Source organism: Pongo pygmaeus, chromosome 23 (assembly GCF_028885625.2).
Source record: "Pongo pygmaeus isolate AG05252 chromosome 23, NHGRI_mPonPyg2-v2.0_pri, whole genome shotgun sequence".
Lineage (NCBI taxonomy): Eukaryota > Metazoa > Chordata > Mammalia > Primates > Hominidae > Pongo > Pongo pygmaeus.
Window position 1 is genome coordinate 52868862 of NC_085931.1, and position 25900 is coordinate 52894761.

A 25900-nucleotide genomic window follows, 5' to 3' on the forward strand; every position below is an offset into this window, starting at 1 on the left:
GATCACGTGAGGTCAGGAGTTTGAGACCAGCCTGGCCAACATGGCGAAACCCCATCTCTACTAAAAATACAAAAATCAGCTGGGCATGGTGGTGCGCACCTGTAATCCCAGCACTTTGGAAGGATGAGGCGGGCAGATCACCTGAGGTCAGGAGTTCAAGACCAGTCTGGCCAACATGGTGAAACCCGTCTCTACTAAAAATACAAAAATTAGCTGGGCATGGTGGCGTGCACCTGTAATCCCAGCTGCTCGGGAGGCTGAGGCAGGAGAATCACTTGAATCAGGGAGCAGAGGCTGCAGTGAGTTGAGATCACGCCACTGCACTCCAGCCTGGGCGACAGAGCGAGACTCCACACCCCACCAACCAAAAAAAAAAAAAACAAAAATGCAGAGAGGCCCCGAGGTGCTGGTGCAGTGCTGCCCAGGGCTTCAACTGGGGTCCATCCTGAGGCCTGAGGCTGGTGAGCATGCCCTGGCACGCGCAGGATGATGAATGTGGGGAGGGCACTGTCATGTTCCAAGGGAGTCAGGACCTGGCTGTCTTCCTGAAGTTTCTCCCTCCAGACACCTCCTTCACCCACAAGCTCCCATGTGCCAAGCCCGCTCTGTGCAGTGGCAGGAGCCTTGACCCGGCTACGGGATTTCTCGAGTCCAGTTCTGATGCCTCTACAATCCCTCTACAATCTCCAATTAGACTCAAGGGAGAAGGAAAGCAATTGGCACTGCACAATCTCTCGCCATCAACCCCAAAAGGAGGCCTCCAGCCAGCTTCTCTCACTTCTTGCAAACTTCTGACAGTGGTGTAATTCCTAATTTGCACCAGTTTTTGAACTCCACTGTGTGATTTCTTTTTTGGAGATAGTCTTGCTCTGTTGCCTGGGCTGAAGTGCAGTGGCGCGATCTCAGCTCACTGCAACCTCCGCCTCCTGGGTTCAAGCAATTTTCCTGCCTCAGTCTCTTGAGTAGCTGGGACTATAGGCGCAGGCTGCCATGCCCAGCTAATTTATTGTATTTTAGTGGAGACGGGGTTTCACCGTGTTGCCCAGGCTAGCCACAAACTCCTGAGCTCAGGCAATCCGCCCGCCTCGGCTTTCCATGTGATTTCAAATATTACTGTTCACTGAGTGCCTACCTAGCAAGGTGCAAGGCATTAACACGTTATGAACACAGCAACCTACACACAGGCATGGGGGTCACACAGTCCCAGGCATGTCCCCCATCATTTCATTCAATCCTCCCAACGTGACAAGGTGAGCAGAACCTCATCTCCATTCACATCTGAGAAAACAAGCTCCAAGAGGCAACAACCAGGTTCTATAATAGCAGAGCCAGGATGTGGAGTCTGATTGGCGTCCCGAGTCCAACCTTCCCTTACCCCGCCCCACTCTTTTTTTTTTTTTTTTTTTGAGACGGAGTCTCGATCTCCTGACCTCGTGATCTGCCCGCCTCAGCCTCCCAAAGTGCTGGGATTATAGGCGGGAACCACCACGCCCAGCTTTTTTTTTTTTTTTTTTTTTTGAGACGGAGTCTCGCTCTGTTGCCCAGGCTGGAGTGCAGTGGCGTAATCTCGGTTTAACACCACCTCCGCCTCCCAGGTTCAAGTGATTCTCCTGCTTCAGCCTCCTGAGTAGCTGAGACTACAGGCCCGCATCACCATGCCTGGCTAATTTTTGTATTTTTAGTAGAGACAGGGTTTCACTATGTTGGCCAGGCTGGTCTCGCTTTTTTTTTTTTTTTTGTGGCAGAGTCTCACTCTGTTGTCCAGGCTGGAGTGCAGTGGCACAATCTCAGCTCACTGCAACCTCTGCCTCCCCGGTTCAAATGATTCTGCTGCCTCAGCCTCCCGAGTAGCTGGGACTACAGGTGCCCACCACCACATCTGGCTAATTTTTGTATTTTTGTAGAGACGGGGATATACCATGTTGGCCAGGATGGTCTCGAATTCCTGACTTCAAGTGATCCACCCACCTCGGCCTCCCAAAGTGCTGGGATTACAGGCGTGAGCCTCTGCACCTGGCCCACCTTGCCCTACTCTTAATTGTTCTGAGTCAGTTTCCTCATCTACAAAGTCAAAGTGGTGAATGAGACCAGTGATTTTTAAACTTTTTTTAGCCACAGACCTTTTGTTCAAAGGAAACCTTAAATGGAGATGTAACACGCCAGCTGCTTAAAGACACAAGGCTCTGCAAGAGTGAGTGTGGGATGGGAGGGGGCTACGGTCTCACCAGCTGGGTCCCCTCGCTGCTTCTGCCCAGCTCTCCCTGCTGCAGCACAGGCACTGCAGGGAACCTTCGCAACCACTGGGGGCTGAGCCTGGGCCTGTCAAGCCCTGACTGGACATCCTCAACAGAGAATGTTTATGGAGTCAGCACGAAGCCATGAGGAGGGGCAGCCCAGGGGCCAGCCACCCTCACAGGTCCTCCAGGGAGGGGCCCTCAGAGCTTCTCAGCAGGGACAGCAGGTTCAGAGCTGAGACACCGGGCACGTGGCCAGCGCAGATCTGCAGCACGCGCACCAGGCGCTGCGCCATGGTGGCCCGAAAGCCTTCCACCTGCGGGGAGAGCAGAAAACAGTAGTGAGACAGAATGCAGCAGCTGGCCCTGCTCCCTTACCCAGAGCAGCTGCAGGGGCTGCCAGAGCAGGGCTGGGGGCGGAGACTCGGGGGTAGCTCAGGTCACCACTGCCCATCACAGCCACGCCCTCATTCATGCCACACCTCAGAGTAGCTTCCAACTGCCTCAGCTTGCCCAATCCTTCAACCTCTGGAGACATCCAGAGCCTGACCTCCTGCTCAAGAGGAAATGAAGGCTTAACAAGGCTGGCTAGGTTGAACAAGCTGTCTAGGGTCACCCAGCTAGTGACTCCAGAGCTGAGCTCTGAACCAGGGCTACTTCCAACCAATGCCCGGGCAGCTCGGGCCACAGAGGCTCAAGACCAGGGAGCAGAAGATACTCACAGGGATAGGAAGGAGGGAGGGACAGCGGGTGGCCCTCACCATAGATAAGAAGGTGCCATCAAAAAGGAATGGGCCCAGGGGAGCTGTGGAGCCAGAGAGGGACAAGACTGCTCTAGGCCTGGGCACAGATGCTCTAGACACATCCGCTGGAAGAACACGATGCTGCCCAGTGTCTTCCCCTGGCCGACATGTGGCCTCAGAAGCATCTCGTCTTCTGTTTCCTCTCTAGCTGGGGGCAGGTTGGGGTGTCACCACCCACCCAAAGTACAACACTAGAGACCAGGGCAGCCTCAACTTCCCTGCTCTTACTCCTACCACTTGCCACCATGACCTCCTTGGTATGAGACCCAGTGGCAGCTTCTCAGTCCTCACTGCACTGGTGCTATTGACAGAGTCCAACACAGCTGTTTACTCCCTCCTTGAAACGTTTTTTCTGCCTGGCTCCCAGGCCCCCACACTCACCCAGGGTTCCGCTCCCACACAGGCAGCTCCCTTATCTTTGCCCAGTATCTATATGCTGGGGCTCCAGAGCTTGGTCCTTGAATCTCTTCTCCCACACTCAGTCTCCCAGTGACCTCATCCAGTTCTGTGGCTTTAAAACCACCTAGTTGCTAATAACACCCAAATTACACCTCCAGGTCTTCCCTCTGAATGTCACACATGTATGCAGCTGTTTACTGGATTTCTCCACCTAGGTGGCTAATAGAAGACCCCTTAATCTTTGCATGCCAAAAGCAGAGCCCCTGAAGCCCCCCAAAACCTGCTCCTCCTGCAGGCTTCCCTATCTCAGCCAAAGACAACTCCATCCTTCCAGTCAGCTGGCAAAACCTTCAGAGTCGGCGAGGACTCTTCTTTCTCTCATGCCTCATATGTTGGCCACAGAACAGTTGGCCGGCTCCATCCTGGAAACAGCCGGTGTCACAGACCATCCCACCATCCTCTTCCCTGGCCAGCACTGAGTCCACGCTTAACTCCCCTAGAAAGAGCCTCCAGGCCGGGCGCAGTGGCTCACGCCTGTAATCCCACCACTTTGGGAGGCCGAGGCGGGCGGATCACGAGGTCAGGAGTTTGAGACCATCCTGGCCAATACGGTGAAACCCCGTCTCTACTAAAAATACAAAAATTAGCCAGGCATGGTAGCAGGTGCCTGTAATCCCATCTACTTGAGAGGCTGAGACAGACAAATCCCTTGAACTCTGGAAGCGGAGGTTGCAGTGAGCCGAGATTGTGCCATTGCACTCCAGCCTGGGCAACAGAGCGAGACTGTCTCAAAAAAAAAAGAAAGAGCCTCCAGACCTGTCTCTATTTCTGCCCTAGTTTCCCTTCAGTCCACTCTCCTCCCAGCAGCCAGAGGCGTCCATTTAAAACCCAAGTCAGGCCACATCCCTCCCTGGCCCCGAGCCCTCTAGCAGCTCCCCACCAGGCTCCAATGATCCAGCCCCACCATTCCTGATTTCTACACCCCAACCCGCCCTTTGCTATTGTGCTGCAGCCACCCAGGCCTCCCTGCCAGACCTTGAGCACACCAGGCAAGTCCCACACTCGGCCCATGCACTTGCTGTTCCTCCTGCCACGAGGTATCTCCATGCCCTGCCCGCCTACTTCCTTCAGGTCTTTATTTATTTAAAAGTCCTGTTTGCAGGGGCGTTCCCTAGTTACCCTGCCTAACTCTTGCCTGTTTACCACCACCTGACACGCCACGCCTCCACTTTCCAGCACATCATTTACCCCATTTGTTTCCTTGACTAGAACAAAGCTGGGGCTTTTTTTGTTTTGTTTTGAGACAGTCTCGCTTTGTCACCCAGGCTGGAGTGCAGTGGCACCATCTTGGCTCGCTGCAATCTCTGCCTCCCAGGTTCAAGCGATTCTTGTGCCTCAGCACCCTGAGTAGCTGGGATTACAGGTGCGTGCCACCATGCCCAGCTAATTTTTGTATTTTTAGTAAAGACTGGGTTTCACCATGTTGGCCAGGCTGGTCTCAAACTCCTGACCTCAGGTGATCCTCCCACCTCAGCCTCCCTGGGATTACAGGTGTGAGCCACCGTGCCCAGCAGGAAGCTGGGGTTTTTGACTATTTTGTTCTGTGCTGTGTCCCTGGAGCCTAGAACAGTGGCTGGCACCACAGAAACTCAGGAAGTATTTTTTTAATAAATCCTCTAAGTTTGGTGGCCTTTGTTCCTGAACTCTATCTCTAGGCTGCTGAGGCTCAGGTTCCACAACCTGCCTCCTGCAGCAGCCTCGACCCAGCCTCCTGCCTCTGGCCAGGCTTCCTCCAATCCACGTCACTCCAGAGATGTGACCCAAATGCCCGGGTCTGACCACAATCATGACTTTGCTCATGACATCCAGGAAGAAATGACCTAATTCTACCGCCAGGTTCCCAAAGCTCAGCAAATCCTTCTGCTGTTGCATATGTTACATGTCTGCTTATTTCATGAGATTCTGAGAGGGCAGGGCCAATATCTGACTCATTTGTGTTCCCAGGGCCCAGCACAGAGCCCTACCAGCAGACCTAGGCAATTATTTCACTGGGCCAATCACACACCTTCCTGTGTTTCCTCATCTATAAAACGGGGCTGGTAATTCCTGCCACGCAAAGGCCTCAAGATATATGGTGGGGCTCAAACTCAATTATGAAGAAGAGTGTTCTGAAGAGGACAACACCAGCACGAAGAGGGAGGCCAGTTCAAACCCTGGATGCTCCATCTGAGGGATGCAGGCCTACGTTCTGAGCAGGCATTTCTGCAGCTCCTGCTGCGGCTGGAACCAGGCTGGGACCTCCTGCTTCCTGCCCAGGCCGTGACAGAACCCAGCACCTGGCCTGGCCCGCCACCTCATGGCCACAGACAGAATTACACCACTTGTCACAAGGTGAGTAGGCACCCCGTCCCCCACCAGCATCTGAACTACAGAGCAAAGATCGTGATTCCCCTTTAGAGATGCTTTGTGGCAGACAAAGTGACCTATTCAAAGTCACACGGTCAGCAGGCTAGGATAGGAGAACAGCTGGCTCTACCCCTCACTCACGAGCTGTCTGATCCTGAGCAAGTCGCCTCTTCTCTCTGGGAGGAAAGCCTGGCGGGGCAGGCACTTCAGGTGTGCCCAGGCCTCAGGGTACCATCTGTGAGATCAGAGTGCTGATCTGGTCAGGGGTTCAAAAAGTAGTCATCAAATAGGAAAACAAATGCGTGACAGAGTCAAGTGTGTATCACGATCGATGCATCGACCAAGGGGCAGGCCTAATGGCTGCTGCCACATGAGGCAGTGATGAGACCTGCCCAATCCTAATGTGGTATGAAAACATCCCCATTTCTACTGGCAACAGCCACAGACTGCTATCCTCTGAATTCTGCCCTTAGACCAGAGGAGCGCCCTGACACCAGGATAAGGGACCCCGGTCTAGACAGTGGTGACGGATTGGTGGTGGCAGATCATGTGCTGACTCGGTTCTCCCTGCATTTCATCACTTTGCTTTCGGTAACAGGCACAAGACCCAGAACAGAGCAGAAACACAACTCTTCAAAATGTATCTCAAAACCAATAAACAGGTTTCCAAAGGAATGGAGCAGGCCTGGCACATGGGTGTGGCAGTGTGGGCCCTGTGACTCCTCAGTAGACCCATCGGGGAGAGCACATCAACTCCTGCTGAGGCCTCTTTAGCAAAAAGTCATCAGGATTTATCCTGCATAAAAAGCGGCTAAAGGCCAGGCTCGGTGGCTCACGCCTGTAATCCCAGCACTTTGGGAGGCTAAAGTGGGAGGATTGCTTGAGGCCAGGAGTTCAAAACCAGTGTGGGGAACACAGCAAGACCTCATCGCTATATTAAAAAGTAAATAAACGGTGGCCAGGCACAGTGGCTCATGCCTGTAATCCCAGCACTTTGGGAGGCCGAGGCGGGCGGATCATGAGGTCAGGAAATTGAGACCATCCTAGCTAACATGGTGAAACCCCGTCTCTACTAAAAAATACAAAAAATTAGCTGGGCGTGGTGGCGGGTGCCGGTAGTCCCAGCTACTTGGGAGGCTGAGGCAGGAGAATGGCGTGAACTCAGGAGGTGGAGCTTGCAGTGAGCCGAGATCGCGCCACGGCATTCCAGCCTGGGCAACAGAGTGAGACGCCCTCTCAAAAAAAAAAAAAAAAAAAAAAGTAAGTAAATAAATAAATACTTAGCTAGGTGTGGTGGTGCATGCTTGTAGTCCTAGTTACTCAGTAGGCTGAGGTGGGAGGTTCACTTGAGCCCAGGAGCTCGAGTCTGCAGTGAGCCATGATTACACCACTGCAATCCAGCCTGGGCAACAGAGCAAGATCTTATCTAAAACAACAACAACAACAACAACAATAAAAAGGCTACTTTCCTACACCTCGTGGTTAGTTTCACCTTGTGAGAAACACCAACAGAATCCAGTTGGGGCAGAACACCCTACATATGCATCCAACCATCTACCCACCTACCCAACAAACATCCCTACTGCCTGCTGGGGACCCTGGCTTGGGGTGAGACTAGACAAGATCTGAAATCCAGAGAGTTAAGGGCAAATCAGGCATTTTGACTCCCAGGGGACACAAGGATGCACCAGTTAATGAGACGGACATACGCCTGGCCTCACAATCACTTACACCCCAGCAGGAGAGTGGACTCACAAATACATACACATAAGACTTAGTTATAACTGAGTATGCAGAAACTCAGCAAAAGGAAAAGCAGGGCAGTACGTGCTAGAGCCTGGCATATAAGATGCACTCCAGATGAAAGCACATCACCCTCGCTTCACACCTGTGCACCCCAAGGCTCAGGGTGACCTGCCCAGGTCATAGCCAGTGAGCAGAAACTCCACTCAAACCAGGATCCTGTGTCTCCCTCCTCTTCAGGAGCTGCCTCGCTCGGATACTGAGTCCTTCTATAAGCATTCCCAATGTGCCCACTGTGTACTGACCACCCTTTCCCCGCACCCGAGTGTAGCGTTGGTCTCTGTGATCAGCATGCTCACCTCCAGGTCACAGTAGAGCAGGGGGCTTTGATAGGTGTGGGCCAGCTTCACCACGGTGTGCCGGTGAATGCTGCAGTGGCTCTCCCGCCCAGCTGGAAAGAAGCCATGAGTGCTATAGCTGCAATCTCAACCTTCCTGGCTGGAATTCAGGAAGTGCTGGGCAGAGTCACTCACTTCCCCACTCTAGGGCTCAGTTTCTAAGTCGCGAGGGTGACAGTCCTATTCTAGTTTCTTTTCTAGGTAGTCAAGAATATCAAATTAGACAATGAAGATAATAATAGCTCCTACCCCACTGAGTCACTCTAGAGTCAGTGAATTCGCATCTAGAAATTACTTGGCCTGCATTTGCTCACCAATGCTTCTTGAGAATTATCTGTGCCAGGCACTCTGCTCAAGGAGCTAACAGTTCAGCTGGGAAGGCAGACAGGTTAGACACCTCATGCATGCCGGAGTGACACTGGGGCTGAGTTTTGAGTTATTTGTAGGGGTTAGCAAGACAAAGAGGAAACGTATTTGACAGAAGCCTAGAGTAAACAAAAAGAGGAAGGGCTGGCCGGGGGCTGGGTGTGGTGGCTCACGCCTGTAATCCCAGCACTATCCACCTGTAAACCCAGCACTATCCGAGGCAGGTGGATACCTGAGGTCAGGAGTTCAAGACCAGCCTGGCCAACATGGTGAAACCCCATCTCTACTAAAATACAAAAATTAGCTGGGCATGATGGCGGGTGCCTGTAATCCCAGCTACTCGGGAGGCTGAGATGGGAGAATTGCTTGAACCCGGGAGACAGTGGTTGCGGTGAGCTGAGATCACACCACAGCACTCCAGCCTGGGCGGCGGAGTGAGACTCCGTCTAAAAAAAAAAGACGGGCCCTGTAACAGGTCTTACCTAGGTGTAAACCTTGGATCTACCACTTTTTACCTAGGGGCCTTGGGCAACTTAACCTCATGACTCTAAAATGGAGGTAATACCTACCTCAAACATTAATATGAAAACAAAGCAATTACTGTGTCTGCCTCACAGTGAGAGCTCAAAAGATGTTAGCCATTATTATTTTCACTGTTAATATTACAAAGTCTCAGGAACAGCAGGACTTTTTCAGAGAAAGATAAGCTGACCCAGAGAAGGAGAGTAACTGGAGATGAGACTAGCCCAGACGGCAGAGGCCAAACTGCAAAGTGCTTTGTGTCTTTAGAGTTTGGATTTTACTGAAAGTCACGGGCAACCACTAGGCAACTCCAAGCAATGGCAGAGTTATCTGCTCAGATTCACTCTTAGAAAGGCTGACAACAGGTCAGATTCCAAAGTATGTGTATATGTGTTCTTTCGGTTTTTAAATTTAACTTTTAAGTTCAGGGGTACATGTGCAGATTTGTTATGTAGGTAAACGTGTGTCATGGGGTTTGTTGTACAGGTCATTGTCACCCAGGTATTAAGCCTAGTACCCACTAGTTATTTTTCCTGATGTTCTCCTTCTTCCTGCTCTCCACCCTCCGATAGGCCCCAGTGCGTGTAAAATACGTGCTCTTTCCATCACCCAGGGTGCCTCAGCAAGAAGCTACCGCTGCCCCAGCTTTCCCTTGGCTGGGGGTGGGCAGTAACAGGCGAGGAATGTACTTACCACCTGTGGCGAGGAAACACACCTTCCCCAAGAAGAAGCTGGCATCCACATGGCGCAGGGACTCCTCTGTGTTCTGGAGGCTGGGGTGGCCAGGCCAGGGTGAGAAAACAAACCAGAGAACAAAACTTTACAACAGAGAAAGCAGAAGTCCTTGCTTCTCTGATCCTAGAGGCCAGAGAAGGACAAGAGGGTGACTTTCTCTGGAGAAATACTTTGTCCTTTAATTTTTTTTTTTTTTTTTTTTTGAGATGGAGTTTCACTTTGTCGCCCAGGCTGGAATGCAGTAGCGCAATCTTGGCTCACTGCAACCTCCGCCTCCTGGGTTCAAGTGATTCTCCTGCCGCAGCCTCCTGAGGAGCTGGGATTACAGGTGCATGACACCATGCCCAGCTCATTTTTGTATTTTTAGTAGAGACAGGATTTTGCCATGTTGGCCAGGCTGGTTTCAAACTCCTGACCTCAAGTGATCCACTGGCGTCGACCTCCCAAAGTGGCATGAGCCACCACGTCCCGTTATGTCCTTTAATGTTTTTAAAAAATAACTTCAACTTTTATTTTAGATTCAGGGGGTACATGTACAGGTTAATTACATGGGTATATCATGTGATGCTGAGGCTTGGGGTACAACTGATCCCATCACCCAAGTACTGAGCATAGGACCTAATCGTTTTTCAATCATTGCCCCCTCCCTCCTTCCCCGCTCTAGTAGTCCCCAGTGTCTATTGTTGCCATCTTTATGTCTATGAGGACCCCATGTTTAGCCCCCACTTACAAGTGAGAACATGTAGCACTTGATTTTTTGCTCCTGTGTTAATTCACTTAGCATAATGGCCTCCAGCTGCATATCCACAGTGCTGCAAAGGCCAGCTCTCATTCTTTATTACGCGTGTACTTTAATTTTTTTTTTTTGAGACAGAGTCTCGCTCTGTTGCCCAGGCTGGAGTGCAGTGGCCCAATCTCGGCTCACTGCAACCTCTGCCTCCTGGGTTCAAGCAATTCTCCCGCCTCAGCCTCCCGAGTAGCTGGGACTACAGGTACACACCACCACGCCCAGCTAATGTTTTGTATTTTAGTAGAGATGGGGTTTCACCATGTTGCCCAGGCTGGTCTCGGGCAATCTGCCCACCTTGGCCTCCCGAAGTGCTGGGATTACAGGTGTGAGCCATTGTGCCCGGCCGTTGTGTATTTTAAACATTGTGCACTGACCACTGGCTCCTCTCTCCTCACCTTACAGATTGACCTCAGCCAGCCTCTCCCATCCTCACCACTTCCCATCACAAGTTAGGTCACTGACCCAGCACAGTCCTGAGCCAGGCCTGCCTGAGCCCTGACTGCCCCTTCCTCTGGCTCTCACCTGTATTTGCTGTGAAGATTAACCACAAACACGATCAGGTCAATTCGGGGCCGATTCACACTGGAGGGCAAAGGGAGGGACTTTGCCAAGTGGCTGAAAAACAGGAAATTGCAGGACTCAAGATATCCGTACCCCCCTCACAGCGACCGTTTAAATGCTGCCCTTCATGTGGAAAGAGGCCGTCAAGGGCTCCCCACCTCATCCTAGCCACCCGAGGCTCTTGTGGCCACGACTCCTTGGGCCAGCACAGAGGAGGACAGGTCCGGTCCTATTCAGATTACTCCTGTCTGATTCCCTCTGCCAGAAAGGGGCTCTGTTTAGTCACCTAGTCACCATCTCGGCAAGGGGAGGTTGGGATATAAGACGGCATGGGACTAGCCAGCTACGCTGCATGCTGGGAGAAGGACCAGCCTCAGAGGAGGGGGCGCTGGGCTTCGGAGTTTAGCAGCTAGGACCGAATCCCTCTGGAGTGACAGACACGTGGGCCCAGGCCACAGCGGCGACTACTTACACCTTCAGCTCGGAGGCGCAGTCCTCCTTGAGCATCGAGTCCGCCAGCTGCTGCAGAAGAGCATCCTCCGTGCCCACCAGCTGCGCAGGGAGAGAGAGCGGACAGTCGAGCCCTAGGCACAGCACCCCCTGGGGAGGGCCTGGCCCTTCGACCCACTCCCAGGGGGATCGGGACACCGCCAGCAGGCGGCTCGGAGGACATTTCCCGAGAAGTGGACCCCGCGAAGCGGCACGGGCTGGGCGCCTGACGTTTGGACCCGCTGCAGGCCTGTGGGCACCGCACTCTCTACTATCCGACCCTCGCTCCGACCGCCGGCCTCTCCAGGAGGCCAGACCCCCAGACGCGGGAAAACCAATTCCAGGCGCTGGAACTCGCCAATCAGAAGCTGGGAAAGAGTCCGCCGAGCACCTATTGGTGGGTGCGTCCCTCAACCTCAGAGAGCGGCTACTCCAATTGGTTCAGAGCATGGCTCTCTGCCTATTCCCCGCCCCCGCGACGGTAGCGCGCGCTGGCTTGGCGCCTCAGGGAGCTCAGTTGACCTAGTGGCTGAAGCGCCGCCCAGGAAGAAAAGCCGGTGGGGGAAGCGGGGCCGCCTGCACCTACCAAGATGGTGGCCGTGTTCAGGCCGGGCAGCTTGTCCAGCGGCCTCAACACCGACATCCCAGCCGCAAGACCAACCGTTTCTCCTGCGGTGCGCGCCAATCTTTCAAACCGCCCTGAGTCCAGCCCCTAGAGCGCGGCTTGGGGGCACGTGCCTCCTTATAGGCGGGGCTTCGCGGGGCGGGGCGGGGCCTCTTAAAGGAACCGAACCTTTATCTCCTTTTCTGAGGGGCGTTCCAGCGCCACCCGTGGAACAGGCCTTTGGTTCCACGCTCCACAGTAAGCAGGTTTTTAGTGATTCCTTTGTTCACTTTCGTTCATTCATGCTCATACACAGTACTTTTTTTTTTTTTTTTTTTGAGACAGAGTCTCGCTTTGTGGCCCAGACTGGAGTGCAATGCGCGCAATCTTGGCTCACTGCAACCTCTGCCTCTCGAGTTTAATCGATTCTCCTGCCTCAGCCTCCCGAGGAGCTGGGACTACGGGCGTGCGTCACCACGCCCGACTTATTTTTTTATTTTTAGTAGAGACGAGGTTTCTCCAAGTTGCCCAGGCTGGTCTCAAACTCCTGGCCTCAAGTGATCCCGCCTCGGCCTCCCAAAGTGAGTGCTGAGATTACAGACGTGAGCCACCGTGCCTGGCCTTTTTTTTTTTTTTTTTTGGAGTGTCACTTTGTTGCCCAGGCTGGACTATAGTGACATGATCATAGCTCACTACAGCTTCAAACTCCTGGGCTCAAGTAATCTTCCTTGCTTAGCCTCCTGAGTGGCTGGAACTACAGGCAAGTGCCACCATGGGGATCTGGCCATGTTGCCCAGGTGGGTCGTAAACTCCTGGCCTCAAGCAGTCCTCCTGCTTCAGCCTCCTGAGTAGCTGGGACTACCGGTGCACACCAGCAGGCCCTGCCAATTGACTGCTTTTATAGTGAGTGGTAAGCATGCTGTTCTTTGTCCAGTGGGAGACTTTACCTCATCTTTCAAGGTTCCTTGCTGCAAACACAGCCTGGGTACAGAGCTGTCAGGATCTTGCTTTCTTGGCATACCCAGCAAGAACATGCAGGGACGCTCAGGGCCCATAGCGAACTGGTTCTCTCAACAGTTATATAATAACTTGTTTACTGTCTCTACATCTAAAATGTAAGAAACAAGAGGTTAGAGACTTTGTCACTTTGTATGTCTAGCACTCTAAAAGTGCCTGGTACATCGTAGTTAATAAATATTTGTTGAGTGAATGGATGGATTACATTCATCCATTCATTCTCAGCAGTCATTCATTCATCATTTCCTACGCCCAGACCCAATGCCCTACCCTGGGAAGACAGTTGAATCAGACATTATTGATTAACTTAGTGTGATGGGGGTGGGATAGGCAATGATGACAATGTGCTCATTGTTGTAGTATCTGGGAGAGCAGAGACACTGTCTAGCCGAAATCCTTCTTACTGCAGACTAAACTAACTATGTCTTGCTCAGAAAGATCGGGATGTAAATGGCCCCATAGAGCCACTGCCCTCAGCACAGATACGGCTTTGATTCCTCATGGCATGGGGTGTGGAGAGGACTTCCTGAAAGTCAAGCAGTAGTAGGCACTATGACAAGAAAATAAAGTAAGCTGAACGCCGTGGCTCACGCCTATAACCCAGCACTTTAGGAGACTGAGGCAGGTGAATCACTTGAGGCTGGGAGTTTGAGGCCAGCCTAGGCAATATAGTGAGACCTCATGTCTACAAAAAAATTTTAAAATTAGCTGAGCAGGGTGGGCATGGTGGTTCAACGCCTGTAATCCCAGCATTTTGGGAGGCCTAGGCGGGCGGATCACCTGACATCAGGAGTTTGAGACCAGCCTGACCAGCATGGAGAAACCCTGTCTGTACTACTAAAAATACAAAATTAGCTGGGCGTGGTGGTGCATGCCTGTAATCCCAGCTACTTGGGAGGCTGTGGTAGGAGAATTGCTTGAACTTGGGAGGCAGAGGTTGCGGTGAGTTGAGATTGAGCCATTGTACTCCAGCCTGGGCAATAAGAACAAAACTCCATCTCAAAAATCATAATATCCTGGGCGCAGTGGCTCATGCCTGTAATCCCAGCACTTTGGGAGGCTGAGGCAGGCGGATCACAAGGTCAGGAGATCGAGACCATCCTGGCCAACATGGTGAAACCTCGTCTCTACTAAAAATAGAAAAATTAGCCGGGCATAGTGGCGTGTGCCTGTAATCCCAGCTACTTGGGAGGCTGAGGCAGGAAAATCACTTGAACCCAGGAGGCGAAGGTTGCAGTGAGCCAAGACCGCGCCACTGCACTCCAGCCTGGCAACAAAGCGAGACTCCATCTCAAAAAAAAAAAAAAAAATTAGCTGGGTGTGGTGGTGTGTGCCTGTAATCCTAGCTACTCGGGAGGCTGAGGCAGGAGAATTGCTTGAACCAGGGAGCCAGAGGTTGTAGTGGGCCAAGATGGCACCAGTGCACTCCAGCCTGGCAACAGAGCGAGGCTCCATCTCAAAAAATATATAATAATAATAATAACTTAAAAAAATTATTATAAATAAATAAAATTAGCTGAGCATGGTGGTGTGCACCTTTGGTTCCAGTTACTCAGAAGGCTGAGGTGGGAGAATCACTTGAACCCGGGAGGCAGAGGTTGCAGTGAGCCTAGATGACGCTACTGCACTTCAGCCTGGGTGACAGAGTGAGACCCTGTCTCAAAAAAAAAAAAAAAATACTGGGCACGGTGGCTCACACCTGTAATCCCAGCACTCAGCACTTTGGGAGGCCAAGGCAGGTGGATCACCTGAGGTCAGGTGTTCGAGACCAGCTTGACCAACATGGTGAAACCTTGTCTCTACTAAAAATACAAAATTAGCCAGGTGTGGTGGTGCACACCTGCAATCCCAGCTACTTGGGAGGCTGAGGCAGCAGAATTGCTTGAACCTGGGAGGCGGAGGTTTGCAGTGAGCTGAGAATATGCCCATGTACTCTGGCCTGGGCAACAAGAGCGAAACTCCATCACAAAAACAAAAAACAAACAAATTAGCCGGATATGGTGGCAGTGGCGGGCGCCTGTAATCCCACCTACTCGGGAGGCTGAGGCAGGAGAATCGCTTGAACCTGGGAGGTGGAGGTTGCAGTGAGCTGAGATCGCACCACTGCACTGCAGCCTGGGTGACGTGTGAGACTCCATCTCAAAACAAACAAACAAAAAAAGATAAACTAAAGCTGACTGGGAGAAGAGATGGATGGGAGGAGGCTACTTTAGAGCAGGGAGGCCTCCCTAAGGTGACATTTGAGCAGATGCTTGAATTCAGTGAGAGAGGGGCCCCTTAAGTATGATGAAGAAGAGGCCTCAGGCAGAAGGCAGTGCAAGTGGAAAGCCCCTGAGTGGGAAGCACTCCTGGCACTTCCGAGGCGTAGCAAGGAGGCCGGTGGCTGTGGCAGATGGAGTAAGAACAGGGGAGGAGGTGAGGCCACGGAGGTGATTGAGCTCCAGGAGACTGAGGCCCTTAGAGAGCGGTGGGCTGGGAAAAGACTTTGGACTCTGGTGGGGACTTTCCAGGAGGGGCCGGGCTGAGACCCGTTGGGACAGCATGTGCCTGCCTCGGGGACCCTGGTCCCAGAGGGGCCAAACTGCTTCAGGGAATTACCACTCGTAAAGAGAAACAAGGCACTGCAGCGGGGGAGGCCATCGGGGAGCAGCCAGGAGCAGCAGGAACCCAGGGGAAGCTGCTGTGTGTCCCTGGGGAGCCTGCACTCCACTTCACCGGGGCAGTGATCATTGGCTGAGACGTGGGCAGTGGGACAGAAAGTAGTTGTGTTTAAGATCCATACATGATGAAGGGTAGGGATGGGGAGGAGGCCAGATAGAGGCCTGGAGGTTCTTACATCCTGAACACCCAAGCTGGCAGGGTCATCAGAGTCCTCTGGGCCAGCATTTTTCAAATCGGCTTCTGTGGAGCCCTGGGGAGATGACTTGGGGTCCTGTGACAGACGGGGGATTCCGAGTGGGTGGGGTCCAGAACCCACCCCCACCCAACCATTGAACCGAAGCAACCTTAGCTTTATCTCTGTTCTGTATTGAGCTTCCCATAAGCTTTTGTATGAATAAGGAATCAGTGGCTAAAACAATGCCCACAGGCCATGGATCACATACTTTACAGATTTATTGAGGCATAAGGGACACATATAATCAACTACACTTATTTCAAGGATACAATTTGATAAGTTTGACATATGTATATACTTAAGAAGCCACCATCACTATTAAGACCCTGAACATACCCTTCACCCCAAAAAGTTTACTCCTGCCCCTTTGTGATTCTTCCGCCAACTCCTCTGCTCTCCCACCCCAAAATGTTAAGAAGCACTTTGGCCAGGTGGTGGCTCACGCCTGTAATCCCAGTACTTTGGGAGGCTGAGGCAGCAGGATAGCTTGAGGCCAGAAGTTCAAGACCAGCTTGGGCAATATGGCAAAATCTTGTTTCTACAAAAAGTACAAAAATCAGCTGGGCATAGTGGCATGCATTTGTGGTCCCAGCTACTCGGGAGGCTGAGGTGGGAGGATCACCTGAGCCCAGGAGGCAGAGGTTGCAGTGAGCCATGATCACACCACTGTGTTCCAGCCTGAGTGAAAGAGCAAGACCTTGTCTTAAAAAAAAAAAAGCAAAAGGCCAGGCGCAGTGGCTCACGCCTGTAATCCTAGCACTTTGGGAGGCCGAGGTGGGCGGATCATGAGGTCAGTAGATCGAAACCATCCTGGCCAATATGGTAAACCCCGCCTCTACTAAAATACAAAAAATTAGCCAGGCATGGTGGTGCGCGCCTGTAGTCCCAGCTCCTGGGAAGGCTGAGGCAGGGGAATCGCTTGAACCCGGGAGGTAGAGGTTGCAGTGAGCTGAGATTGCACCACTGCACTCCAGCCTGGCAAACAGAGCAAGACTCCGTCTCAAAACAAAACAAAACAAACCTTCTGTGAACTCACAGTCACCCCCCAGTCCCGCATATGCTGGAAAGGACCCATCATACCTGAAGAGCCCCTAGACGGCCCAGAGGTGTCTGTGTTGGGGGACCTAGGTCCTGAAGCCACCTCACCAGAAGCTTTCCCCCTGCCCATCCCCAGGTTTCTGGGAACAGATTCCCTAGGGAGGTGGTTCCTGGAAGCCCCATGGGCCCTAGGGGGCTGCTCTCTCCGCCTGAGACAATAGCCCTCAACACATGGCAGATACCTTGTCTATGGCTTAGGGGGAGGGGGAGGATCCATGCTTGCGAAGGTGGACCCACCCCCAACGCCAGCCCTTGGCTTTGAATTCCAGCTCAGTCACTGAGAAGCTGAGGGCTCTGGGAGAAGGAGGAGGCCAGCAGCTTCACCTCTCTGCCTCATCCCAAAATGGGGTCTCAACACCAATCCAGCTGGGAGGACTGCAGGAAGTGATGTATGGGGCCAGCTGGAAGATGGGAGTGCTCAATGCCTGTGCCGGCTGTACACCAGCCAGGGGTGCTGTGGGGTAGATGAGGCAGAATGGGGAGGGGGAGCCATTTGCGAGGGTCCTGAAAGCCAGGCAGGGCTCCGACCCTGGCATTGCTACTTTCTTGCTGTGTGCCCATGAATGAGAATTAAATGAGTTAATATAATCAAAGCGTTGAAAACAGTGTCTGGTGCATAGGAAATGTTACATTGAGCCAATGTGTCTGAACTCTCAGACTCAGTCTTGGTTCTTCCTTCTATAACATATGACCCCCTTGAGCTCTACTGGTCACTGATTCTGTGTCCCCACCCGCTTGCCAGTTACCCCAGTATCTGTCTGCTCCCCAAATGGCAGACCATCAAACCCTTAGAGTTATCAGCCACGGTCCTCTCCTCTCTAGGCCCACCAGGCTTGGGGTGCTGCAGCCTGCTGGGTGACTTGCCCTCCCCGCACTCCTCCAATCCTGCCACCCTGTCATCTGCTGTACCACGTGCACAGTACCAGGGATCCAGAAGAGAAGGCTGGTTGCCAGGGCAACGGAAGATAAAGCCCTTGCTCTGCCAGGCTGCTGATTGGCTAAGACAGGTCCCACCTCCTGCCATCCTGAGAGTGGGGGTTAGGGGGAAGGGTCTCTGATGGGCAGGGAGAGGTACCAGCGTGCTGAGCCAGTCCAGGACTGCCCCCTCCTGGCCCACTCAGAGCCCCCGGGTGTGAGAAGCTCCGTCTCCCGTGGGTAGCATTGGCCCTGCCCTATCTCTGCCTCCAGCATCCAGGGCGGCCGCAGATGGCAGTGTCTCTGGGGACAGCAGCTGCGAACGAGTCCACGGGCCGACGCTGAGCTGCTCAGGCTGAGGCGGTGTGCTCAGCACAGAGCCCCCGGAACTGGCATCTGCAGGGCGTGAGGTGGGTCTTTGGGCACACGGAGGGCACCGAGTGGTGCCAGTGGCTTGGGAGGTAGGGAGAGGGGCTCTGCAAACTCACACTGACTCAGGCAGGACATTGGCTGAAATGAGGCTGGAAAATTCCATATAGATCATCTGGTAACCCCATCCCCACCCTGTCACTGTGCACAGGGGACCCTGAGGCCCAGAGAGGGTAAAGAAGGGGCCAAGGTCACACAGGAGGCCAGTGAGTGTGTTGCTTTTCCACCTAGGTCAGTACCCTGAGAAATCAAGGAGAGACCACGGGGTCCTCAGTCAGCCTCAGAATGCCTGGGATTTTGTGCGCAGGGCTGGAGAGATTGGGGGACCTTGATCTCTATTCCACACCCCGCAGCATTGTGGCTGAAATGGCTTCTGTTCTGCCCCAGCCCCCCATTCGCATGTTTAAGCTGGAAGGAAACTGGGGGGCCTGGCTGGGCCTGGATAGGGGGCACGAGTCACCTTGGACACAGTTAAGCCACACAGGGAGCAACCTCCCTGCCTGAGGTGCTCCTTCCCTACCTTTGCCAACCCTGGCAGCACCAGACAATCCTGCACTCTCTCCAGCTCACCAGAAAGGCAGCTGGGTAAGAGGTGCTGAGTCCTACATGCTCCCCTGCCCTGGCTGCACTAGTCACTTTGGACAATCAGTGCACTCTTCATTTTATTCCTTCACAAATAGGGCACTTTAAGACAATGTCGGTGCCTCAGAACAGCCAGTGAGGACCTTTGGGGTAGGAGAGGGGCTCCGGATGGATGCAGGACCAGGAAACAGCATCTTTCCCTCCCCTGGGGTCACAGCTCCCTTCACAGGCCCACCTGGGAGTAGAGAGACAAGAGGAGCTGGAGTTTGGAGACGGAGGTCAGAAAAGTGAGGGCTTCTCTCCGACCTACCTGGAGTTTTTCCCATCCATCCCCCTGCTTCCCTCCCCAGAAGCAAGGTGGGCATCTGCTCATTTCATCCTGCTCAGGTGCCTTTCCCTCCCCTGGAGGACGCAAGCCTCAGGGCATCGCTGGGGTTTGGCGTCTAGCTCTGCCACTTTCCAGTTGGGTAAGCCAAGGCAAGTTAGTGAGCCTGTCTGGGCCTCAGTTTCTTCATCTGTAAAATGTGGATACTGACACTTGCCCCATAGGCCTGTTGTGAGGTTTGTGGAAGAACTCAAAACAGTGCTCTACCTGCCGGGCAGGCAGAGGCGGGCTCCTCACGTCACCCCTTTCTTATAACTAGGGAAGGTTGGGGGTGGGTTCAATAGAGGAGATGATCTGTGATCTATGTTTTTTTTTTTTTTTGAGATGGAGTCTCGCTCTGTTGCCCAGGCTGGAGTGCAGTGGCGCCATCTCGGCTCACTTCAAGCTCTGCCTCTGGGGTTCACACCATTCTCCTGCCTCAGCCTCCCAAGTAGCTGGGACTACAGGCGCCTGCCACCACGCCTGGCTAATTTTTTGTATTTTTAGTAGAGACAGGGTTTCACTGTGTTAGCCAGGATGGTCTCGATCTCCTGATCTTATGATCCACCTGCCCCGGCCTCCCAAAGTGTTTTTTTTTTTTTTTTTTTTTTTTTTTTTTTTAACAGTCTCGCTCTGTTGCCCATGCTGGAGTGCAATGGCACCATCTTGGCTCACTGCAACCTCCGCCTCCCAGGCTCAAGCGATTTTCCTGCCTCAGCCTGTCGAGCAGCTGGGATTACAGGTGCCTGCCACCACCCCTGGCTAATTTTTGTATTTTTAGAAGAGACAGGGTTTCTCCATGTTGGCCAGGCTGGTCTTGAACTCCTGACTTCACGTGATCCACTGCCTCGGCCTCCCAAAATGCTGGAATTACAGGCGTGACCCACCACAGCCAGACTGTGATCTGGCTTTCTAAGTATGAGTAGGAATTTGCCAAGTGAACAAGAATGCAAAGAACATTGTAGAGAAAATAAAAGCATATGCAAAGATGAGGACTGCATAATGTGCAGGCGCATGTAGGTGACGGACAGGCAGTTCCATGTGACCACACATAGTGTGTGAGGTGAGGAGGGGGAGGTTGGCAGGGAGCAGATGGGCACCTTTGGGCCATTCTAAAGAGTCCGGGTGGGCCGAGCACGGTGGCTCATGCCTGTAATCCCAGCACTTTGGGAGTCGGAGGTTAGGATCACTTGAGGTCAGGAGTTTGAGACCAGCCTGGCCAATGTGGCAAAACCCCGTCTCTACTAAAAAATACAAAAACTACCTGGGCATGGTGGCAGATGCCTGTAATCCCAGCTACTCACAAGGGAGGCTGAGGCAGGAGAATCGCTTGAAGGCGGAGTTTGCGATGAGCCGAGATCATGCCATTGCACTCCAGCCTGGGCAACAGAATGAGACTGTCTCAAAAACACAAACAATAAAAAAGAGTCTGGGTGTATATAAGGTTTGTGACGCACCTTACACCTGCTGCCTTCCACTTTCCTGCCTTCTCCGCCTCTGGTTCAATGGAAATAACAATAGCTGATATTGACCCAGTGCTGATTCTGTGCCAGGCAGAATGGTGCAAAATGCTTTTTTATTTTAATTTATTATTTTTTTTTTGAGACAGAGTTTCACTCTTGTTGCCCAGGCTGGAGTGCAATGGCACAGTCGTGGCTCACTGGAACCTCCACCTCCTGGGTTCAAGCAATTCTCCTGCCTCAGCCTGCCGAGTAGTTCGGATTACAAGCATGTGTCACCACACCTGGCTAATTTTGTACTTTTAGTAGAGACAGGGTTTCACCATGTTGGTCAGGCTGGTCTTGAACTCTTGACCTCAGGTGACCCGTCCTCCTTGGCCTCCCAAAGTGCTGGGATTATAGGCATGAGCCATCTGCCCGGTCGCAAAATGCTCTTTAGGCATTGTCTTGCTAAAAATGCAAAGTACCCAGGCTGGGTGCGGTGCCTCACTCCTGTAATCCCAGCACTTTGGGAGGCCGAGGCGGGTGGATCACGAGGTCAGAAGATCGAGACCATCCTGGCTAACACGGTGAAACCCTGTCTCTACTAAAAATACAAAAAATTAGCTGGGCGCAGTGGCGGTCACCTGCAGTCCCAGCTACTCAGGAGGCTGAGGCAGGAGAATGGTGTGAACCTGGGAGGCGGAGCTTGCAGTGAGCTGAGATCACGCCACTGCATTCCAGCCTGGGTGACAGAGCGAGACTCCGTCTCAAAAAAAAAATTCAAAGTACCCTTAGGATGTGGGTGCTATTTCTATCCCCATTTTACAGATAAGGAAACTGAGGCTCAGAGAATAAGAACAAACTTACTATGTAGCACTTGTTATGTGCCAGGCACTGGTTCTGAATATTTTACATAAATTAACTCATTCAGCAGACACAAAAGCCCTATCCCCTGGGTACTTGTTACCATTCCCTTTTTTTTTTTTTTTTTTTTGAGACTGGATCTTGCTCCAGGCTGGAGTGCAGTGGCGTGATCACAGCTCACTGCAGCCTCGATCTCCCAGACTTAGGTGATCCTTCCACCTCAGCCTCCCGGGTAGTTGGGATTACAGGTATGTGCCACCATGCTCAGCTAATTTTTTGAGTTTTTAGTAGAGATGGGGTTTTGCCATGTTGCCCAGGCTGGTCTTGAAGTCCTGGGCTCAAGCAATCCACCCGCCTTGGCCTCCCAAAGTGCTGGGATTACAGGCATGAGCCACCACGTCCAGCCCCATTCCCATTTTATAGATGTAGAAACCAAAGCTCTGAATATCTTGCCCAAGTATTTTGGTGCTAGGGGCCGTGTCCTTATAACTATGAAACTGGACTTGTGTAGACTCCATTGATATCAACCAGGTCTCCTTCGATGGGTGTTTGTTCACTACACTTTCACCAGGCCACACTTTGCTAGGGCGTGCAAGTGGCTGGGAGAGCTACTCATCTCAGGGGCCGGTGCTGGCAATTGGCAGCCATGGCAGCTGCAGTCAGGGCTGGTCCCCGGGGCTCAGGGGCACAAGGAGACCAGAGGAGGCATCGCCCAACCTGTCCTTTACTGAGTGCCCTGCACAGGCCCCATCCAGGGATCAGTCACCCCACTGAATCCTCACTAGGACCAGTGTAGAGGTGTTGCCCCTTTCCCCTTCCATAGGGGAGGAAGCTGAGGCCCTGCGAGGTTAGGCAACTTGCCCAAGGGCACACATCCTGGCAAGAGACTGAACCAGAACTGCTCATGGCTAAGTTGCTCTGTTGCCCAGGCTGGAGCGCAGTGGCGTGATCTCGGCTCCCTGCAACCTCCACCTCCCAGGTTCAAACGATTCTTCTGTCTCAAATAGCTAGGATTACAGGCGCGTGCCATCACGCCCGGCTAATTTTTGTATTTTTAGTAGAGATGGGGTTTCACCATATTGGCCAGGCTGGTCTTGAACTCCTGACCTCAGGTGATCTGCCCACCTCGGCCTCCCAAAGTGCTGGGATTACAGGCGTGAGCCACCGTGCCCAGCCTAAGTCTCCTTAAAGGGTGAATAGGAGCTGGGTGTCCCCATGGCGTGGGGACAGCTGTGTGCTTGTCCACGAGGCCTGGGCTGCTGAGTCACCACGTGGTCTTTTTTTTTTTTTTCTGAGACGGAGTATCGCTCTGTCACCCAGGCTGGAGTGCAGTGGCGCGATCTTGGCTCACTGCAAGCTCCTCTGCCCAGGTTCACGCCATTCTCCTGCCTCAGCCTCCGGAGTAGCTGGGACTACAGGCGTGGGCCACCACGCCCGGTAATTTTTTTTTCTTTTTTTTGTGTTTTTAATAGAGACGGGGTTTCACAGTGTTAGCCAGGATGGTCTTGATCTCCTGATCTCGTGATCCGCCCACCTCAGCCTCCAAAGTGCTGGGATTACAGGCGTGAGCCACGGCGCCCGGCCTACCACGTGGTCTTGATCAGCCGCTTCCCCGCCCTTGCTCTCCTGGACCTCAGTCTCCCCATTTGTGAAGTGATGCTTGGGCCTCGGGCTCTGTGAAGCCTGAAGGTCTCCCTCTGGGTGGGCGGGACAAGGAGCACCTCTGCTGGCCCTCACCACCCTGTGTCTCCGCAGCCAAGGCCGCCGCGATGCCGCACTTCCTGGACTGGTTCGTGCCAGTCTACTTGGTCATCTCCGTCCTCATTCTGGTGGGCTTCGGCGCCTGCATCTACTACTTCGAGCCGGGCCTGCAGGAGGCGCACAAGTGGCGCATGCAGCGCCCCCTGGTGGACCGCGACCTCCGCAAGACGCTAATGGTGCGCGACAACCTGGCCTTCGGCGGCCCGGAGGTCTGAGCCGACTTGCAAAGGGGCTGGGCGGGCGGCACCGGGCGCTCTCCCCCAGCCCGTCCAGCCCGGAGACCCCCAAGGCAGAGGGAGGCCGGCCTCTTGGCCCTCCACGCTATCCCTCTGCAGCCTGGGCCCTCCCGACAGAGGCCCCAGGTGCGCTGGCAGTGGAGGTGGGGCACTTAGGTGCCTGGCTGGCCCAGGGCTTGCTCTCCGTGTCAAGCCGACTCACCCAGAGCCCACCCTCCCAAGCTCAGGGGCATCCTCCGCTGGGCCCCAGTGCCTTTGTGCTGCGCAGCACTCTGCCCCTCCACTGGAGTCAGGCATGTCTATGGCTGCCTGTCCTGAGGCTCCCGAGCCCTCATTTCTTCGTGAAATCCCGGGTTTCCCCACTCAGCTCCCCTGCCTCCACTCAATGGCACCGGCCCTGCAGCTTTAGGCGGCAGGCGTCGAAGCCAGCCCAAGGAAAGAACCTAAGAACCTCGTTTGGAGGGATGTCAGCTTGGGCCAGCCCAGCCGCACCCCGCAGGGCTCAGGCTTGGAACTGGTGAGGGTGTGCGGTGGGGGTATGCAGAGGGGTAAGACCGTGGTAGGGGAGAGGGTTGGGGAGGAGAGAGAGAGAGTCTGGGGGGAGCGGGCAAGCACGGGGAGATGAGATATGTATATGTGAGAGAGAGCGTGGGGGCCCCAGGCAGGGCAGGAGGTGGTGGAAACGGGCTGAACTCCGTGGGCCGTGTGAGGACTGTCTATAATGGGTCCCAATCCCCTCCCTCTGCTGGAGTTTCCTAGCCCTTCCCCTCCCCAAGACTGAGGCAGCAGGCAGGAGCCCCTGCCCTCCCTCCCTGTCCTGTGCCACACTTCTGGGGCCAAGCCCAGCCGCCTTGAGCCAGGCCCTGCCAGACTCCAAGCCCACCCTAGAACCCTTCTCCTGTGCAGAGACTCTGTTGCCTCACTTTGGACACAGATTGGCAACCTGCCTCACCCTGCCCCCTTCGCTGGGGCTTCCATCTTAATTTATTCTCAATAATAAAGACTTCATGATGATCTCTGCAGGACTGTGTCTTTTCCTGAAAGGAGGATCATGTCTGTCAACTCACTGGGTCCTCATGAAAAATATGACAGCTCCATAGTCCCCATTTTAGGGATGGGAACACTAAATCTCAGGGAAGGTAGGCCAGGGCTTCCCAAGAGCTGCATTACTGACATTTTGGACTCGATCAGTCTTGGTTGTAGGGGGCTGTCCTGCCCATTGTAGGATGTTTAGCAACCCTGGTTTCTACCCAGTAGATGCCAGTTGCAATTGCCCCCTATCCTGTTAGGACAATCAAAAATGTCAACTGGGCTGGGCTCGGTGGCTCATGCCTGTAATCCCAGCACTTTGGGAGGCTGAGGTGGGCGGATCACCTGAGGTCAGGAGTTTGAGACCAGCCTGGCCAACATGGTGAAACCCCATCTCTACTAAAAATACAAAATTAGCCAGGTGTGGTGGCGCATGCCTGTAATCCCAGCTACTGCAGAGGCCGAAGCGGGAGAATTGCTTGAATCTGGGAGGCAGAGTTTGCAGTGAGCCAAGATCCTGCCATTGTACTCCAGCCTGGGCAAAAAGAGTGCAACTCTGTTTCAAACAAAACAAAACAAAACAAAAAAACCCCAAACTGTTAACTGGAACTCCTGGAGTAGATTACCAGTTAGGATACAAATTCAGGCACAACCAAGATGCAAAACAACAGAGCCTTACACTGTCAACAAAAAGAGTCCAACTCTTTTCGGCTGGAGCGCAGTGGCATGATCTTGGCTCACTACAACCTCTGCCTCCCAGGTTCAAGCGATTCTCCTGCTTCAGCTTCCCGAGTAGCTGGGATTACAGGCGGCCGTCACCACGCCCGGCTAATTTTTGTATTTTTAGTAGAGACAGGGCTTCAATATTTTGGCCAGGCTGGTCTTGAACTCCTGACCTCAAGTGATCCACCCACCTCAGCCTCCCAAAGTGCTAGGATTATAGATATGAGCCACTGCGACCAGCCAAACTGCCTTAGTTTCTCAGAGAGTTAGGGGTGTGAGGCTGGGATTAGAAGCTCAGTGCAGCCCCTGTTCATCCAGACAACTCTTTCCCAGCCATGGTCAGAGGCAGGACTGAAAAGGGCCCAGGCAAATCTAGTTAGGAGTGATCATTGCAAGGGACAGAAACTCGACTGTCCTAGCTTGGCCAAGGAAGGCCAGATACCATGAGGACACTGGGGTGTTCTGTCCCTTTAGGACAGGAAAGTAGTGGGCTT

At 53.3% G+C, this 25900-nt stretch overlaps 2 protein-coding genes across 9 annotated transcripts; one reads left to right on the forward strand and one right to left on the reverse strand.

The window, feature by feature from the left end:
- Nucleotides 1-365: 365 nt before the first annotated feature.
- CENPM (centromere protein M) lies at nucleotides 366-12216 on the reverse strand. Of its 4 annotated transcripts, none has more exons than XR_010125905.1 (7): nucleotides 12033-12187; nucleotides 11430-11509; nucleotides 10919-11011; nucleotides 9565-9644; nucleotides 7945-8036; nucleotides 5984-7244; nucleotides 2420-2551 (listed from the first exon to the last, which is right to left on the reverse strand). XR_010125905.1 is itself a non-coding variant. In XM_054469952.2 (6 exons), exons 1-6 carry the CDS (start codon nucleotides 12087-12089, stop codon nucleotides 2411-2413), a joined length of 543 nt encoding a protein of 180 aa, XP_054325927.1. In that variant the 5' UTR covers nucleotides 12090-12216; the 3' UTR covers nucleotides 1524-2410. The 4 variants fall into 4 exon arrangements, 2 of the variants coding, with proteins under 2 accessions (XP_063519033.1, XP_054325927.1); XR_010125904.1 differs by having other exon boundaries at nucleotides 5984-7268; XM_054469952.2 differs by lacking the exon at nucleotides 5984-7244 and having other exon boundaries at nucleotides 1524-2551; nucleotides 12033-12216.
- A 5808-nt stretch (nucleotides 12217-18024) lies between these two features.
- SMIM45 (small integral membrane protein 45) lies at nucleotides 18025-24676 on the forward strand. 5 transcript variants are annotated; one of them, XM_054469956.2, is made up of 4 exons: nucleotides 18059-18386; nucleotides 19205-19454; nucleotides 21791-21905; nucleotides 23130-24676. In XM_054469956.2, the coding sequence occupies exon 4, from the start codon at nucleotides 23427-23429 to the stop codon at nucleotides 23631-23633; it is 207 nt and encodes a 68-aa protein (XP_054325931.1). In that variant the 5' UTR covers nucleotides 18059-18386; nucleotides 19205-19454; nucleotides 21791-21905; nucleotides 23130-23426; the 3' UTR covers nucleotides 23634-24676. The 5 variants fall into 5 exon arrangements, with proteins under 5 accessions (XP_054325930.1, XP_054325931.1, XP_054325932.1 ...); XM_054469957.2 differs by lacking the exon at nucleotides 19205-19454 and having other exon boundaries at nucleotides 18081-18386; nucleotides 23413-24676; XM_054469959.2 differs by lacking the exon at nucleotides 19205-19454 and having other exon boundaries at nucleotides 18108-18386; nucleotides 21858-21905; nucleotides 23413-24676.
- The last annotated feature ends 1224 nt before the right edge of the window (nucleotides 24677-25900 follow it).